Here is a 19760-nt window from a genome sequence, read left to right as displayed (position 1 = left end):
ACTAATAACTGGCAATAACAAACGTAGTAGAACCAACATTTTATTAATGGTCACCTACAGTGTTGGTTTGCACAACTCTTCCCTGCCTTACACTCTTCTTTCAAGAGGCCATCATCTTTTTTGTGAGGTTGTTTCTGAAACCAGTGAAGGTATTTTAAATCTGTCTTCTGACTCCAAGGAAACGTGTTTTTGTCACAAATGTGTTCAGTTTTATTGAAATAAAATAGCAGTAGCCTTAATGAAACATACATACCATTTGCCTTGCTTTCTCCATCTAAAAGTTGTTCATTACAAAAAACATTGATGTTAGTACTTAAGATTTTTGTTCACACAGGAGAGAAATCTAAGATAGAGCCTCAGCGTTTGTAGCATCTTTTTCCCTTCCGTGCTGCATGTCTATCCTCTTGCTATTCTTTTTCCCATCCTTTGTTGAACATGTCTGGGGTGCTCTTCTGAATGTTATGTTCCACACTGTCTGTAGCGGACATAAGAACAGTCTCACCACTGTTTTTCTTCCTCCTTCCTTTTTCCTTTCTTTGTTCACATTCTCCTATCCTTCCTCCACTCGGCACTCTTCTTTTTTCTTCTTCCTCCCTGTGCACTCCTGAAGGCTGGCCCACACATCTGATGTGTAACAGGTGACTGGGTAACACGTAATTCCCAGCCCCGGGTCGACAGGTAGGGTTTTCACGTACCCTCTGGCACAAGCCAGACCCAGGGAGGGGTGATTGCCTGAGCTGCTACCTTCCCAAATTGCCAATTGGTCCCTCTGTCACGTGTTCGGAGGGGTTGATCTGAGTTGTGAACAATCACCTACGGTGGGTGCGCCCTCTTGTGGAGGTGGCCCTCAGTTGGAAGGAGTACACCATCGGAAAGGTTGGCAATCATGGGCGATTTTCTTGCAATGAGCCAATCATCTCCACAATCAACGTCTACAAAATGTAAATGGAATGAGGCAAACGATTCACAGACCGTCCCAGCTGGACCATGGTTCCTCGTGGTTTCACATACTGAACACGGTTAGTCCTTCACAACAGTAAATCCATTTATTATACAGAACGGTGTTGATGCAGGTGCCGGCCCTGTGAAATCCTGCTCTTGTAGAGAGATGCTTCTGCCCAAGTTCAAAGCAGGCTATGAGGGTCTCTCAGTCCAACAGTACATTCTGAACCCGATGTGCTGCTACCAATGTCATCGTTTCACCCTCACTCAAATGTCTTGTCGACAACCGACCAAATGTGTAACCTGTGGTATTGATACGCACGAGGGCAATTGTCCGCCTCCTCCTCCCTACTGTATCAACTGCAATGGCAACCATGCCACCTCCTCTCGCAGGCTGTCCAGGAGATCTGGGTAAAGGAAAAAGTTACTTACCAGGTCGCTCGCAAGTTATTGGCTTGTCACAAACCTTGCACTCTATCGCCTGGCACATGCAGCACTGTTCTTATTACATCTCGCTCCATGATAGACATGGCCACGCAGACATGCGACCTCAAATTCAGCTCTGAGGTTGTGAAACTGCCCAGTGTTATGGTAGCATCGCAGTCCCCTCGTCCAGGTGTGCAACAAGCCATCACTCTCTGGCCTCATGGGGCGAAGTCACTAGCTAAACAACTGGCAGGGACGGAAAGGGCAGCAGGAATAAGCCTGTGAAGACTTCAAACATCTCTCCAGCCAGCTAACACTGGCGTCTTCCTCTGCTAATCGGAAAGGCTGAAAGAAATCCAACAAAGGCAAACATTCTTCTCCTTCACTGGCTTGACGATCCTCCACGACTGTGTTGCCACATGATAGCTTCGCTGGCTGGCCTTCGTGTAGCTGGTGCCCACCACCAACTGTTTTTCTGCATTGGGCTCCGCAGGCCGACAGCAGAACAAAGTTGACACATCTTTGGACCTCGTGGAACAGGATCCTCCTGCCTCTGTGCCCTGTAACAGCAAGTCTTCACAGACTGGCACTCAGCAGCTGCCAAGATGACACTCGTTTTTTCCTCGTCACTCTCTCCTCCAATGGAACATTCGTGGCCTTTGATCCAACAAAGAGGATTTATGGCTGCTTTCAGAATCACAGCATCCACTTGTACTCTGCCTTCAGGAGGCAACATTGCATCCTCACAATCGCTTTGAACTTTCACATTTCTTCTTTTCCATTATGACCTTCCGCCCGAGGTCGGCATTCCATCTCTTGAGGGAATCGTGTACCATTTACATCCCTCTGTCATTCGATGTCGCCAGGGCCGACTTCTTGCAGCGTAGTGGGCAGCTATCTCACCCATTTCTGCTGCTCAGTGACTTTAACGCTCACCATCCGATTTGGGGTTCTCCCAGAATCTGTCAAGAGGAGCCCTCTTCACTGACTTTCTTAATCAGCTTAACCTTTCTTGCCTTAACATAGGAGCGACCACGTTCCATTCAGACTCCTCGCACACCTATTCCCATTTGGACCTATCCTTCTGTACTGCACATCTTGCTCATCGTCTCAAATGGCCTGTACTTTCTGACATCTACTCGAGCAACCATTCCCCATTTGCTATCCATTTGCTGACTCGTACCCCACCTCTGCGTTTTTAACTGTCATCATATGATGGCAAACTGCATTCATTATAAACGGATGTGTGCACAGTGTTGTTGTGTTTTTCAGGATAACATAAAAGCTAGCTGGGTTTAATTCAAAAGTTTGTTTTAACAGTTCCACACCCCTCTTCCTCTCAGATGGCTCTCTGGAACCAATATCCATTCTCCAATGTCATTGTGGACCCTATTGCTATCTCCAACACCTCGTCCTGCCATTTTGTGGAAATGTCGAGCTCCTCCCACAATAACCCTGCCTTTCTCCATTGGAAATGAGTGGAGGAGGCTAGGGCGATAGCCTTCTCTTCTCATAATCATGTTAAAATGCCACCTTTACTATGAGAGAGCTAGATCATGCTCTCACTTCACCCCAATCCTCTGCCCCAGGGCCAGACACTGTTAACATTCAGATGTCGCAGCACATTTCTTTTGCAGGCAAGCACTTACTGCTTAATACGTACCGCCACAACTGCGCAGAGGGCATGTTTCCGGACTTCGGCGTGAAGGCACCATCATACCTGTACCTAAGCCCTGTAAGGACAAAAACCTCCTTCTAGCCATCGTCCCATCTCTCTCACCAGCTGTGTTTGCAAGGTGATGGAACATAAGACTCATGCCCAGCTGGTATGCTGGCTCGAGTCTTTCAATTTATTAACCACTGCACAATGTGGATTTAGAGTGCGCCATTCGACATTGAACATCTCGTCACTTTGTCCACCCATGTCATGAATGGTTTTCTGTGGAAATCCCAGACTGTGGCGTGTCTTTAGATCTGAAGAAAGCCAAAGACACCTGCTGAGGGGCAGGTACCTTACATACTCTCTAAACGTGGGGCTTCCGTGGCCACCTGCCCCATTTCCTTTAGAAATTTTTAAAAGGATTGCTTTTCAAAGTATGTTTGGGTTCTGCCTTCTTGGACACCATTATCCAGGAAAACGGTGTGCCTCAGGGTTCCAGGGGCATTGATCTCCTTGCTATCTCCATTTACCATATAATGACCTGTCTCCCACTGGGTATCTCTGGCTCCCTTTTTGTTGACGATTTTGCCATCTGTTGCAGTTTTTCACGGACTTGTCTCAGTTGTCTTTACTCGTGGAACATCAACAGTGGCTTTCGTTTTCCCACGGACAAAATCGGCACAATTGGTTTCTCCCACCATCTTGTGCCTGTTGCTCTTCCATTCATTGAAACTATGGAATGTCTGGGGCTCATGCTCAATAGGAAACACTCTTGGTCCTCCCATATGTCTTATCTGGCAGCCCAAGGTACGCGGTACCTCAGTGTCCTATGTGTCTTCAATGGTACTTCTGGGGTGCAGATCGAACCACCCTCCTTCATTTATAATGGTCCCTTGTCTGTTGGAAAACAGACTATGGGAGCTTTATTTATGCATTTGCACATCCATCCCTCGTATGTCGTCTCAATACTATCCACCATTGTGGCATCCATTTGGCCACTGGTGCCTTTTACACTAGCCCTGTTGAGAGTTTCTATGCAGAAGGTGCTGAACTACTGCTGGCCTACCGCCGTGGCTTTCTCCTCAGCAGGTATGCATGCCGTTTGTCTGCCATGCGTGGCCACCCATCCTATGCTGCCTCTTTCTATGACTCCTTTGATCGCCTGTAGGGGGCATGTCCCTCTTCTGTTACCTCCTGGACTTGGCTTTCAGCTCTTGCTTCAGCAGGTTAACTTCACGTTCCCTGCAACTTTGCCAGTGGGTTTGAACCCTTCACCACCTTTGCTTCATGCAGTGGCCTGTGTTCATCTTGTCCTTCATTCGCTTTCTAATGACACTACACCAACCTTGTTCTATCGCCTTCAGTTTCACAACCTTCGCACAGAATTTCACGATAGTACCTTTGTGTACACTGATGGCTCTTCGACTGATTGTGGTGTCAGGTGTGCCTTCGTTATTGGCGCCGACATTTTTCGGTATCGACTTCCGGCACACAGTTAAATATTTACGGCAGAGCTGTTTGCCCTGTATCAAGCCACGGAGTGCATCCGGCGACACAGGCTTTTCAATTGTCATCTGCTCACTCTCTCTGTGCCCTTCAAAGTCTGTGTGTGCTGTACACCGTCCATTCCTTGGTGCAACAGGCCTAGGAAGGCTTTCACTTGCTCACCCTTGATAGAGCCACTGTAACATTTATGTGGGTTCCTAGTCATGTCAGTCTGACAGGAAACGAGGCTGCTGCAAAGGCTGCATTCTTTGTACTTCAGCCCACTAGTTCTTTCAATCCCTCTGATCTCTCTGTTGCCGTCTGTCAGGAAGTGGTGTCTCTTTGGCATCGCCACTGGTCCTCCCTTCATGGGAATAAGTTCAGAGTTGTTGAGCCTCTCCCAGCAGCTTGGAAGACCTCCTTTCGGCCCACCTGCCACGAGTAGGTCATTTTAACTAGGTTGCGTGTTGGGCCTTTTTAGCCATCGCCATTTGTTAAGTGGCACTCCCCCCATCACTTTGTGCATATTGTGCCCAACTTTTAAGTGTCTGCCATTTCCTGTCAGAATCCATCATAGCAATATGCCGAAGGCTATTTAATTTTCAGTTCTGAACCTCTATTTCTCTGTTGTGTATTTTATAGACCTTTCTCCATGTCCCTGTTTTTAGCTATATTCTCTTCCATCATTGGGGATTGACATGTAGTCGTTTTTAACTCCTCCCTTTGTCCTCGTGTTCCCGAGTTTTGACACGGGCATGCACGACACTAATTGTTTTTGCGCCCTAAAACAAAATGGGAGAGAGATACGGAAGTCCTTATATTTTCTGTCAACTTACTTTGAGATCTTAAAGGTAAGTTAATTACCCTTGAGATCTCAAAATTTGTCAGGGAAAAATGTTGAAACTTGGCTGGAAATCGGGGAAATATCAGATAATTTCACTGGGGAAGCTTGTGGCAACCTGTGTGTGTGTGTGTGTGTGTGTGTGTGTGTGTGTGTGTGTGTGTGTGTTTTTTGAGAGAGAGAGAGAGAGAGAGAGAGAGAGAGAGAGAGAGAGAGAGAGAGATTGTTATAATCTTGGTGGTAAATTCATGGTGAAGTATGGTAAGGAACGTTCGCGTATTCATAAAATGATTCACCTCTGGCTGTGAAGTTACACTGGAGTATACATGCTTCAAATAAAGTATACTGCATTTGCAATAAGATCATCAATGTATTGATAAAAATGTTGACAGCTTCAATAGAACGAAAGAAAAAATTGTGCTAATTAATGTACCTCTTATCTTTATTGAATGAGTAAGTCATTATGTAACTGGACTCACTTTTACGATTGTGATTTGATCTGTCTTATGAATAACGTGTCATAATATTTTGAGACCAGATTCTGTGATTTCATATTTGTGGCGTGGCTCCCAGCCAGAGTATCCCATAAATCACAGTCGAGTAAACAAAAAAAAGTTTTTTACGTTTTTGTGTGTTGCTTTGACCAGCAATGTGAGGAGGAGGCTATGCCAGTGAAGGGATTTACAGCATTTCAGTTTAGCTTTTATTACATGTGTGCAGTGTGGGAAAGTGATTTATCCTTCTGTTTGGTAATAAAGTTGAAAGATTTCAGTTTCATAACAAAAGAAATATGTGCACTGCCATAATTTAGTACTATCTTAAACTGATATTACTACTACTACTACTAAGTTTAGAAATAATGTCTGACAAAAACTAATGGCAGAAGTGCATTTCTACACTACTTCCTACTCTGTACACTTCAGTAGCATAACAAACGTAAGAAAATAGTACATTTGATTTGAAAACAATAATTCAGTTATTTCTTGTATACTGTCCCTAATTGGTGTGCATAATCAAATTTAGTTTTAAACAAAGTAAAAAGAGGAAAAACTTATATTTAGATTAAAGTTCAGTCTTGATCACGTTATGTCTGTTTTAATGAGTAACCGGTTTCGGTTTTTTCTATAAAACCATCATCAGACCCATTGGCTCCCTTGGGTCTGATGATGGTTTTATAGAAAAAACCGAAACCGGTTACTCATTAAAACAGACATAACGTGATCAAGACTGAACTTTAATCTAAATATAACAATTAATTGATCACTGTATTCCAAAAATGTTTACCAAAATAGAGGAAAAATTGCTCAGAATTGAATGGCACATTGACATGGAGGGGAGGGGATGCTGTAGAACAAACAAAAATTTAATGAACATTTGACCAAGAGGGGCACTTTGTAAGAATAAGCACACCAACAGACACGCTGCACGTGGCTGTTCCTCAGTTTCTGTCAGACACGGGCCTGACTGTCTCCATGTAGAATCGTGTGCTGCTGCTAAAGTTGTCTTACAAGAATGGTGACTGTGTGCCAGTAGCCCTGTAGAAATTCTTGACAATCTGGGGTATGAAAAAAAAGGGATTGGTCAGATGTCTGCCAAGGGCTGGAGAAAATGATTACAAAATTTGAAAAGACAGGTTCTTTCGAAGTGCAGTGTTACAGAGGGAAGAAAGTAGTTGGCAGACATCTGTTGAAGATGTGGCCACAGCATTGCAAGCGAGATCAAGCAGTGGTGTGCAAACATGCAGTGCACAGAGAACTGTCCAAACATTGGACATGCCTGCGAGCATGCTGCATAAAATACTATGAAACATCCTGCATTATTATCCATACAGAATCACTCATTTTGAGGAGTTGCTTCCTGCTGACCTGCCAGGAAGACAAATGTTCGCTCTGGAATTTCTTACTCATATGGAAGTGGACCATGAATGGTCATGGAACATTCTGTGAACAGATGAAGCCCATTTACATCTCCAAGGACATGTCAATATGCAGAATATGAGCAATGGAAAATCCATAACTTGAATTGGTTCAACTTCACTCTGCAAAGGTGATTGTGTTGCGAGAGTTGACAGAATTTTTTATAATAGTGCAGTATTTTTCAAGGAGATGAGTCCTCATGTTCTGTTACCCGTTTTGTCACTGGTAAATGCTATGAGAGTCTTTTGCACACAGTCATTCCAACCCTTCAACAGCATAGATATGTGGATAAGATCATTTTTATGCAAGATGGCGCCCATCTGCCCATTGTACAGCTAGTGAAGCAGCTGCTGCGGAGGCATTTCAGAAATTCTAGAATTACGTCGCAATTTCCCTACAGCCTGGCCATCCAGCTCACCTGACCTTCGTTCTGTGTAACTTCTGGCTGAGGCATTATCTGACAGATGTTGTGTTAAATGCTCCAACTACGAACATAACTGAATTGATGGTATGCATTGCATAATGCTTTCTTAATGTGATCCCAGACACTCAGATCTGTTCTGGAACATGCTGCTTCTCAATTTCAACTTCTGGCAAAAAAGTGGTGGATAGTGTATTGAAGATGTCTTGTGTAAGTCTCACGACAATTTGAAACTGATGTCACTTTGCATTTTATATGGTTTTTGGCCTTCGGATATTTAAAAACTGATTCTTCCCATCCAATGTGATATGACCTTGCTGTTGTGGGTGGACTTACCTAACTAACAGTACCACAACTGTTGACTGCCGAACTTGTGCAGTCATGCACACTGAACAGCACGGGTGGTGTAATGCCCAATGTGCAACTCGAATTGTAGCAGTAGCAGTCGTATTGCGATTCCTCTGTCATTTGTAGCTGACCCCATTTACATTAAGATGCTTAAGGTGCCATCTGTTTGTAAGATTTTCATTACTTTTTTGTCCCCTGGCATTTCCCCCTGCGTCAACAATATGCTGTTCAAATCTCTGTCTACAGTGTTTCGAAACTCTTCTCTATATCTCCGTGTACTCTTTTAAGGGTGGTGGTTGTTGTTGTAGTGATCTTCAGTTCAGAGACTGGTTTGATGCAGTTCTCCATGCCACTCCATCCTGTGTAAGCATCGTCATTTCCAAGTAACTACTGCACCCTGCACCCTTCTGAATCTGCTTACTGTATTCATCTCTTGGTCTCCCTCTAAGATTTTTACCCTTCACGCTGCCCTCCAGTACTAAATCCCCCTGCGGGTTCGGGGGTCAGAATAAGCCCGCGGTATTCTTGCCTGTCGTAAGAGGCGACTAAAAGGAGTCTCAAACGTTTCGGCCTTAATGTGATGGTCCCCTTTCAAAATTTTCTGTTAGTGCGTCCCATTTGGGGAAAGATGCCTTACGTGGTGTATTATATATCCATCTTGCCCTAAGATCTGGCACACCCAATATTGTCATGGAGTTGGCTTTACACTGTGCTTCCAGCCACATCAGCTGCTGTGTGTTCCGGGCAGCATACATGCCCTCCATTATGAACTTCCATCTTTGCCCTCCTGACACATCTGGATATTCAACACCCGACATCCAGCACGGTAGCCAGTCCGTTGTGGTGGGGTCGTCATGTACCCTCTTGGTGGTAGCCCCCTGTCTACACAGGGATCGCACTGCTGATGCCTGAGCTGCTACCTCCCCACGTATGCCGAGGAGTAGATGCCTATCCCTCTGGGGCATCGGGACTCCCAGCAAAGGCCATCTTGCCAGGTGGTCTTTGCTGTGGCTGGGTGGCGCCCGTGGGGAGAGCCCCTGGTTGGAGTGGGTGGCATCAGGGTGGATGACCCGCAATGAAGCGTGGTACATCATCTCTCGCTGGTGGGCCTCCACCAGCAGTCTCTAAGTGATCGAGGTCTAACCTCAACGGCAAGCAATTCAATCCAAGATCATTTCCCTCCCTGGCCACTCCATGGGAGGAACGCATGGCTAAAGACAGCAGTGGAGATTATTCACCCCGGTACCTTATCTGTACACGGGTCGATGGTGAATCTTTTATGCAAACTAAGCCTCAGTTTTTTGTGGAGCATTTAGAGGACAAATTCGGGGAGGTGGAGGGCTTGTCCAAAATGCGCTCTGGGTCGGTTCTCATCAAAACAGCATCCTCTGCCCAGTCACGGAGGTTGCTCACTTGTGACAAGGTGGATGATGTTTCCGTCACCATCACTCCCCATAAAAGTTTAAACATGGTCCAGGGTATTATATTCCACAGGGATCTTCTTCTGCAGTCCGACGATGAACTACGCGCCAACCTAGAACGACGAGGTGTTCACTTCGTCCGGCGCGTCCATCGTGGTCCGAGGGATAATCAGGTAGCCACCGGTGCCTTCATCTTGGCCTGTGAGGGTGATGTCTTACCTGAAAAGGTTAAGGTGATGGTTTACCGTTGTGATGTGAAGCCATATATCCCTCCTCCGATGCGATGTTGTAAATGCTGGAAGTTCGGACACATGTCATCCTGCTGTGCTTCCAGCATCACGTGTCAGGATTGTGGACGTCCTTCGCATCCCGATACTCCATGTGCCCCGCCTCCTGTCTGTGTTAACTGCGGAGAACACCATTCCCCCTGCTCGCCGGACTGTGGGATATTCCAGAAAGAAAGGAAGATAATGGCATATAAGACCCTGGACCGCCCGACCTACCCCGAGGCTAGACGGAAATACGAGCGGCTCCATCCTGTGACAATGACATCAACCTACGCCGCTGCTGCAACGACAGTTCTCCCATCATCACGAATCGGCTCTAAGATCGGTCAGCCTCCACCAGCCCCCTTGCTTGTGGGGGGCACTTCACAACCTGTTGCTCCTGCTCCATCTACTTCAGGAGCAACACCGCCCCAACCACTGGGGACATCTGTTCCCCCTTCCCAGCCGGAGAAGCGTGAGCCTTCTTCGGCTCCTCTTGCCCGGAAGGGGTCCCTTGGGGCCCTCCCATCCCAGGCTTTGCCCAGTGCCAAAGCGGACACCTGCAAGTATCTCAAACAACCACCGGCCGCTGGTCGTAGGACGTCACGATCGTCTTCAGTCCCTGAGACTGACCCAGTGATGCCCTCCCAGCCAGAACCACCTAAGGCACAGCGCGCAGAGCAGTCCAAGAAAAAGGCTCCCAAGCATCCTGACATTACGGTGGCACCTGTCCCACCGCAGCCTTCTCACTCTGCGTCCGAAGATGAGGTGGAGATTCTGGCGTCCGCTGAGGACCTGGATCTCGCCAGTCCCTCGGACGCAATGGATGGCTGTTGTACAGGTGGTGACTCAGTAGCAGCAGGAGGCGTAATCTGCCTCCCCAGTCCCTTCACGCTTTTCCCATCCATGGCCAATACCATCATCCAGTGGAACTGCAGCAGTTTCTTCCACCATCTAGCTGAGCCCCGCCAACTTATCAGCCTTCATCCTTTCCTTTGCATTGCTCTGCAGGAAACTTGGTTTCCAGCAATGCGGACCCCCGCCCTCCGTGGCTATCGGGGTTATTATAAGAACCGAGCGGCTTATGAAAGGGTGTCTGGTGGCGTCTGCATCTATGTCCTTAACTCTCTTCACAGCGAATCTGTCCCTCTACAAACAGCTTTAGAGGCTGTCGGTGTTAGGGTGTGGACGCCGCAGGCTATTACCGTCTGCAGTCTTTACCTTCCACCGGATGGTGATGTCGCGCTGCCTGTCCTGGCTGCATTGATTGCCCTCTACAAACAGCTTTAGAGGCTGTCGCTGGGCAATTTCAATGCCCACAACACTCTATGGGGTGGGACTGTCTCCGATGACCGTGGTCGTGCTGTGGAGCATTTGTTGGCTCAGCTCGACCTTAGCCTCTTCAACACCGGTGCTCCCACACATTTCAGTGTGGCCCATGGCTCGTTCTCGGCCATCGATCTCTCTCTTTTGCAGCCCCGGACTTGTCCCATCCCTCCACTGGAGAGTGCATCCTGACCTTTGTGGTAGTGACCATTTTCCCATCTATTTGTCACTGCCCCGCTGGGCTCTCCACCGGGCTGACTGGTCGGCTTTTACTTCCGCTGCAACCATCGCGTCTCCCCCACAAGGTGACATTGACGAGGTGGTCCGTGTCTTAACCACGTCAATCATTTTGGCGGCCGAGGCTGCCATCCCCCGCTCTTCTGCACTCCCTCGGAGGAAGGCTGTACCCTGGTGGTCGCCGGAGATTGCTGAGGCTATTCGTGACCATAGGTGGGCCCTCCAGCGTCATAGGAGATTGCTGAGGCTATTCGCGACCGTAGGCGGGCCCTCCAGCGTCATAGGCGGCACCCGTCTCTAGAGACCCTCATCGCCTTTAAGAGGCTCCATGCCTTGGTCCGTCGTCTTATTGCATGGCGTAAGCAGGAGTGCTGGGAGAGGTATGTCTCATCCTTGGGCTCCCGTGTCTCCCCCTCACTTGTGTGGTCCCGGATCCGGCGGATTTATGGATACCAGACCTCCTGGGATCTCCTTGGACGGCGCTGTCTGCACGGATGCTGCCGCCATTGCTGAACGTCTTGCTGCGCACTTTGCTAAGAGCTCTGGGACTGCAACTTATCCCCCCGCTTTTCGCTCTCTAAAGGAGCGAGCCGAGCAGACGCCGTTATCATTCCACACGTGTCGTTCTGACAACTACAATGCTCCTTTCAGCGAGAGGGAATTCCTCGCTGCCCTCGCCGATTGCCCTGATACGGCACCAGGACCAGACTGCATCCACGCACAGATGCTGAAGCATCTCTCCAGGGACTGCCAGAGACACATCCTCACCATCTTTAACCGCATTTGGAGCGAGGGCGCGTTCCCGTCGCAATGGCGAGAGGGTGTTATTGTCCCCATCTTGAAGCCCGGTGCGGACCCACTGGCGGTGGACAGCTATCGTCCCATTACCCTCACCAACGTTTTGTGCAAATTGCTCGAACGTATGGTGGGGTGGCGTTTGTGTTGGGTCCTTGAGTTGCGCGGTCTCCTCGCCCCATCCCAGGGTGGCTTCCGTCGGCGCCGGTCTGCAGCGGACAATTTGGTGCGGCTGGAATCTGCCATCTGTGCGGCCTTTGCCCGACTTCAGCATCTCGTTGCTGTATTTTTTGATCTGCGGAAGGCGTATGACACCACATGGAGGCATCACATCCTTGGTACGTTGCATGAGTGGGTCTTCGTGGTCGGCTCCCGGCTTTTCTTCAAACCTTTTTATTGCACCGCTCTTTCCGGGTGCAAGTTGGTGCCACCTCTAGTTCCTCTTATACACAGGAAAATGGGGGCCCGCAGGGCTCGGTGTTGAGCGTCTCCCTTTTTCTCGTGGCCATTAATGGTCTGGCTGCAGCCGTGGGGTCGTCGGTGTCTCTTTCTTTGTATGCCGACGACTTCTGCATCTCATTTAGCTCCACGACTACGGGAGTCGCCGAACGCAGGCTGCAAGTAGCCGTTCGGAAGGCAGCATCATGGGCTCTGACTCATGGTTTTCAGTTCTCTGCAGCCAAGACTCGAGTTATGCACTTCTGCAGGCGTCGGACGGTCCACCCTCATCCTGAACTTTACCTCGACGGCCACCTGCTTGAAGTGGTGGAGACTTGCCGCTTCTTAGGACTCGTCTTTGATGCCTGGCTCACATGGGTTCCTCATATTACTCAGCTGAAGCAAAAGTGCTGGCGGCACCTCAATGCCCTCCGCTGCCTGAGCCACACATCTTCGGGTGCGGATCACTGCACGCTGTTGCGATTATACAGGGCCCTTGTGCAGTCCAGGCTTGATTATGGGAGCCTGGCGTATGGGTCTGCATCACCCTCAGTGTTGACGTTTTTAGACCCCATACACCACTGTGGGGTTCGGCTTGCAACTGGCGCTTTTCGTACGAGCCCCGTGGATAGTCTACTGGTGGAGGCCGGGGTTCCCCCGCTGCGGATTCGCCGCCATCGACTGCTCGCCGACTATGCTGTCCACGTGCATTGCTCGCTGGGCCATCCCAATCGTCGCCTGCTTTTCCCTGCCATGGTCCTCCATCTGCCCGAAAGGCGACCTAGGTCTGGGCTTTCCATAGCTGTCCGCGTCCGGTCCCTGCTGTCGGAACTGGGGTCATTCCCTCTTCTGCCTCCCTTCCGGGTCCGTGCGCCTATGCCTCCCTGGTGTTTGCCCCGTCCGTCTGTCCGTCTGGACTTGGCACAGGGACCCAAGGACTCGGTTCCGCCTGTAGCCCTCCGTCGTCGTTTTCTTGCGCTCCTCGCCTCATTTTCGCGCTATGAGACTGTCTACACTGATGGTTCCCTGGTTGATGGTCGCACTGCCTATGCTTTTGCTCACGCTGCCCATGTTGATCAGTGCTCCTTGCCAGCTGGCTGCAGTATTTTTACTGCAGAGCTGGTGGCCATATTGCGCGCTCTTGAGCATATGCGTTTCTGCTCAGGTACGTCCATCGTCATCTGCAGTGACTCCATGAGCAGCCTCCAGGCCATCGACCGCTGCTATACCTCTTCTCCTCTGGTGTCCTCTATTCAGGAGTCTGTTTCCGCCATTACCCGTTCTGGTCGTTCGGTGGTCTTTGTTTGGACGCCAGGTCACGTTGGCATCCCGGGGAACGAACGTGTTGACAGGCTGGCCAAAGGGGCGATCGACGCCCCAGCTTTGGATATCGGCCTCACGGCTCGCGATCAGCAGCTGGTGTTGCACCGTAAGTGCTTGGGATGTGGACTGCTGAGTGGCGTGGCATGACATCCCCAAATAAACTGCGGGCTGTCAAGGAGACGATCGATGTGTGGCGCTCCTCCCTGCAGACTTCTCGCAGGGACCCTGTCATCCTGTGTCGGCTCCGCATCGGCCATACCTACCTGACGCACGGCCATCATTTGCGTCAGGAGGATCCCCCCCCATGTGTAGGTGTGGGTCCCGGCTGACGGTCGCCCACATTTTGTTGGAGTGTCCCCGACTGCGCACCCTCCAGCAGTCTTTTAATCTCCCGGGCACTTTGCCTTTGGTTTTATGTGACAATGCCTCCGTGACTGATGATGTTTTAAATTTTATCCGTGGTAGTCCTTTTTATGGTTCCATTTAGGGAGGTCCTGCACCTTTCCCTTTCTGTGTCTTTTGTCCTCGCGTCTCTCAATATTTGTTGCTGTTTTGGTTGACTCTTTCCCTTTTTTTGTTCTCGTGGTCAGTCAACTGGTCTCCAGCCATCTTCTTTTCTTCTGTTTCTTTTTGTCTGGTGTTCGTCTGTACTCTTCGTGTCTGTAGTGTTCGTTGCCACATTTGTGTTCTTCTAGGGCCTGGGGGGAGTCTCCTTCCCCTTGGGGTTTTACTTGCTTAGTGAATTTATGTCTCGCCTGTTTTTGGAATGGGGGACTGATGACCTTCGCTGTTTAGTCCCCCTTAAACATCCCAATAACCACCACCACCATCCAGTACTAAATTGGTGATCCCTTGATGCCTCAGAACATGTCCTACCAACCGATCCCATCTTCTAGTTAAGTTATGCCACAAATTCCTCTTCTCCCCATTTCTATTCAGTATCTCCTCATTAGTTACTTGATCTACTCTTAAGCATTCTTCTGTAGCCCCACATTTCAAAAGCTTCTAGTCACTTATTGTCTGAACTATGTATCGTCCATGTTTCACGTCCATACATGGCTACACTCCATACAAATACTTTCAGAAAAGACTTCTTGACACTTAAATCTACACTCAATGTTAAGAAATTTCTCTTCTTCAGAAACGCTTTCCTTGCCATTGCCAGTCTAAATTTTATATCCTCTCTACTTCGACCATCATCAGTTATTTTGCTATCCAAATAGCAAAACTCATCTTCTACGTTAAGTGTCTCATTTCCTAATCTAATTCTCGTAGAATCATCTGATTTAATTTGACTACATTCCATTATCCTGGTTTTGATTTTGTTGATGTTCATCTTATATCCTCCTTTGAAGACATGTTCAACTGCTCTTCCAGGTCCTTTGCTGTCTCTGACAGAATTAAAATGTCATTGGCAAACCCTAAAGTTTTTATTTCTTCTCCATTGATTTTAATTCCTACTCCAAATTTTTCTTCTGTTTCCCTTACTGCTTGCTCAATATACAGATTGAATAAAATCAGGAATAGGCTACAACCCTGTCTCACTCCCTTCTCAACCATTGCTTCCCTTCTGTGCCCCTTGACTCTTATAACTTCCATCTGGTTTCTATACAAATTGTAAATAGCCTTTCGCTCCTTGTATTTGACCCCTGCCATCCAGTCAAAATTGTCAAAAGCATTTCTCTCTAAGTCTACAAATGCTAGAAACGTAGGTTTGCCTTTCCTTAACCTATTTTCTAAGGTAAGTGGTAGGGTCAGTGTTGCCTCATGTGTTCCAACATTTCTATGGAATCCAAACTGATCTTCCCCAAGGTTGGCTTTTACCAGTTTTTCCATTTGTCTGTAAAGAGTTAGTATTTTGCATCCGTGACTTATTAAGCTGATAGTTTTGGCAATTTTCACACCTGTCAACACCTGCTTTCTTTGGGATTGGAATTTTTATATTCTTCTTGAAGTCTGAGGGTATTTCGCCTGTCTCGTACATCTTGCTCACCAGATGGTAGAGTTTTGTCAGGGCTGGCTCTCCCAAGGCTATCAGTAGTTCTAATGGAATGTCCTCTGCTCCTGGGACCTCTACATGCTCCTTCCACCTTTCTGCTTTCCCTTCTTTGATTAGAACTGGTTTTCCATCTGAGCTCTTTATATTCATACAGGTGGTTCTCTTTTCTACAAAGGTCTCTTTAATTTTCCTGTAGGCAGTATCTATCTTACCCCTAGTGATACATGCCTCTACATCTCTACACTTGCCCTCTAGCCATCCCTGCTTAGCCATTTTGCACTTCCTGTCAGTCTCATTTTTGAGGTGTTTGTATTCCTTTTTGCTTGCTTCATTTACTGATTTTCATATTTTCTTCTTTGATCAATTCAATTCAGGATTTCTACTAGCCCTCGTCCTTTTACCTAGTTGATCCTCTGCTGCCTTCACTGTTTCATCTCTCAATGCTATCCATTCTTCTTCTACTGTATTTCTTCCTCCTGCTCCTGCCAATCATTCCCTAAAGCTCTCTCCAAAACTCTCTACAACCTCTGGTTCTTTCAGTTTATCCAGGTCCCATCTCCTTAAATTACCACCTTTCTGCAGTTTCTTCAGTTTTAATCTATGGTTCATAACCAATAGATTGTGGTCAGAGTCCACATGTGCCTCTGGAAATGTCTTAAAATTTAAAACCTGGTTTCTAAATCTCTGTCTTGCCATTATATTATCTATCTGAAGCCTTCCAGTGTCTCCTGGCCTCTTTCACGTTTACAACCTTTTTTCATGATTCTCAAACCAAGTGTTAGCTATGATTAAGTTACGCTCTGTGCAAAATTCCTCCTTGCCGCTTCCTCTTTCATTCTGTATTCCCATTCCATAATTAAGGGTATAATATTTATTTAGCTGATTCACATTGAGCTAAGATGATGCCATCTACCAGTCCCTGATCATACCCCGACCGCTTCCAAAAGAAGTTGTTCTCTCTTCCCCCCCTAACCCCGCCAACACGAGGCACCGCAATTGTGTCCATTTCCACATCACTTGGCCAATGCAAATTGCGTAGTGTTAATGGGAAAAAATCCACGTATCAGAACCTGAAATGTAAAGAAAAAATTAATAAAATAAATTTGATCGAATTACAGTGGTCCTTCACAAAGTATTTATGTGAACATTAGGAAAAAAATCTGATACTTGAATTCAATAATTGCAAACCTCTAGTCTGCCACTAGGGTTTCTGGCATTGTTGCTTGGTACTCAACAGGCTTGTAAAAGTTGGAGAACAGATTTCTCAAACACTTAGTGCATTGTGCTATAGCAGCATTTAGTACATCTAAGTAATATAATTGTGCAAGAGATGAGCAAAATCGGTGACCTGTTGGTTGCATTCTTCCCTTGTTAGTCATGAAGTGTTGATAAAGCCCAGTCAAAAAAGTGCTTATGAAAGCTTTGAAGTATCATGAAGAGTAAATACCTAACATTCATTAGTTTTAAAAGTAGTTGTGATTTTGGTTTGTGTCAATGGTGTTGTCCTAGTTCTATCTGCATGCCATTCCTCTAACGCAAATTTTTTATGAAATTACAGGATCTGGAAGGTAAGCTGTTAGTAGATGAACTGTGCCCAGAAGTGCTTAATCAATATCAGGGAGTGGACGCAGAACCACCGCAGTGCCTGTCACTCGCATGGTCAGGTGATGGACAAACTTTGTTTGCGGGCTACTCGGACAACCACATTAGAGCATGGCAGGTCATCACCACTAACTCGTGAGGCACACTGGAAATTTGCTGTTTTTGTGGTTCAGTTGGAAGTTCCTATTTTTGTTGTCAGTTGATAAGTTCCTTCATTGCCTTTTTTGTTTGTTGTTATTTTGTTATGGTTAGACATTCTGTGACAAATCAAGGCAGTGGACATTTGCAGTACCTGTTTTATAATTGAAATTGCCTTGAGCTTCATCTTAAATGTTAATGCTCTACAGTAAATATTTTTGTGTGTGTTTTCATATGAGACTGATTATGTGCCATGAATAAGAGTAATTGATTTCGTGTCTGTTACTGGAAAGAAATTTTTCCAGAAGTCATTTGTTTCAGGTAAGATGCTGTTACAAATTTTTCTTTGCAAAAATTTAGATTACGGTTCCTGTGTTTTTATTGAAGTACAAACTTTTTCCTTGGTTTTATTTGCAGTTGCTTTCTTCCTTCAGTGAAACTGTTGATTCTGTTCTTCATAGAAGTGATATGTTTCGCTGTGATTTTCCTTCAGTGTTTCTGTCCTGATGTAACATGAATTGTTAGTTAGCATGACTTATGCTTAAAGTGACATTAGTTGGGGTGAAATGTTCACCCACAACATTCTTTCATTGCCAGTTTTATTGATTTTGTTATGTTCCTATATATTTGTTCAGCATTAAAATTTTGCACTGTGATAAAACTGTTTAGATTAAGTGAATTGTTACAAAAATGTTGATGTATCAATTGCTTTATTTTGATAATACATTGTGTTTGCAGAAATTCTTTTGTAATGCTGCTTTATTCATTTTATATCCTGAAACCTAGTTGAAACATAGTAAGTTGTAAACTCATCCAACTTATGTTTTCTGTTCCTTTCATTCTGTATCTAAATTTTACAAATAGTGTCTGGGGAGGGCAACCACAGCTCAGAGACTTAGTGAATAATAATAATAATAATAATAAAAACTCAATAACCATTCAAATTTTTATAAAAATCATCACAATTAAAAAGCCAAGAATGATAAGGTAGCTCCAAAAGCCACGAAGCTGTATGAAGGTGCTTAAATCACAACTACTACTGGTTTCGCATCAGTATAGACCCATCTTCGGGTTTTATAATGGTTATGTTTTTATAATATAGCTGGACAATTACACAGTCCCAGCATTTGGGAAATCATCCACATTAAGAATAAAACCCCATTGGTGGGTTGTCATAATGAAATTGAGAATCCCAAAAGATGTTTGTTGAAAATGAAAGTGACAGCTGAATGAGCCAGGCTGGTTAACACCCATTATGATATAACACAGGATGCAGTAGACAACAGCTGTATAAAACTGATGTAAGTAAAACTTAAAATCACTGTATGAGTTTTATACAATTGGTGTCCACCTGATCCTGTAATATACCATTGGGGTGTTCACTGGCCTGGCTAATTCAGCAGTCATGCTTTGTACATTTTGACAAAAATCTTTTGGGTGTACTCAATTTTATTATGACAAACCACCAGTGAGGTTTGACTCTCAACATGGATAACTTTCCAAATGCTTGAACTCCGTAATTGTCCATCTACATCAGGAAAATGTAAACCATTATAAAACCTGAAGATGCACATCGATTGATGTGAAATTGGTTGTTGCGTACGAAGCACCTTCATATAGCTATGTGGCCTTTAGGAACATCTAATCATTCTTGACATTCTGTTGTAATTTGTATGATAATTTTGATGGATATTGAGTATTGTGTTCTTCACTGTTATTCAGTTGGTTATATTTATCTTCCTGATTCCAATGATACGGTTAGTTTCACTAGAAGTTGAGTTCATTAAAAGTTATGGCTAATTGAAAATTTCGACTATAGTAAATAATGACATACTTTTGCCATAAACCTGGTAACAGTAAAGTCATATAATCGATACAAAAGTGGCAGCATCCAATCTAGCCAATTTTTCAGAGCATTAAGCAAGTTCAGAAATTGTGTCATATTCTTACGCCTGTCTGTAAATAGCTGCCCCATCCCCAAAATCGCCAGTTTGCAACGGCCGCATTAACCCTTTCGCTGCTACAAAGACGTGCTCCTTGCATTCCGCGCTGTGCACGATTTTGTCACTGCACTGCTCGCCTGTGCAGACACATCGTGTTCAGACTGCTTTGACACTCTTATCATTCGATTCTACAAAAAACTATTTGGCCCAAAAAATTAGATTTTTTACATGTC

General features: G+C 46.1%; 1 protein-coding gene across 1 annotated transcript in view; it reads left to right on the top strand.

Moving 5' to 3' along the window:
* LOC124777912 (guanine nucleotide-binding protein subunit beta-2-like 1) overlaps window positions 1–18227 on the top strand; it is a 101806-nt gene extending 83579 nt beyond the window's left edge. Inside the window, exon 7 of the mRNA XM_047253464.1 lies at window positions 17403–18227. Coding sequence (XP_047109420.1) covers window positions 17403–17585 — 183 coding nt within the window. The 3' untranslated portion in view covers window positions 17586–18227. The remainder of the gene's footprint in view (window positions 1–17402) is intronic.
* Window positions 18228–19760: the final 1533 nt, after the last annotated feature.

This window comes from Schistocerca piceifrons, chromosome 2, assembly GCF_021461385.2.
Source record: "Schistocerca piceifrons isolate TAMUIC-IGC-003096 chromosome 2, iqSchPice1.1, whole genome shotgun sequence".
NCBI classification, from domain to species: domain Eukaryota; kingdom Metazoa; phylum Arthropoda; class Insecta; order Orthoptera; family Acrididae; genus Schistocerca; species Schistocerca piceifrons.
The sequence above is the reverse complement of the archived record's forward strand: the minus strand, read 5'-3'. Positions and strand labels throughout refer to the sequence as shown.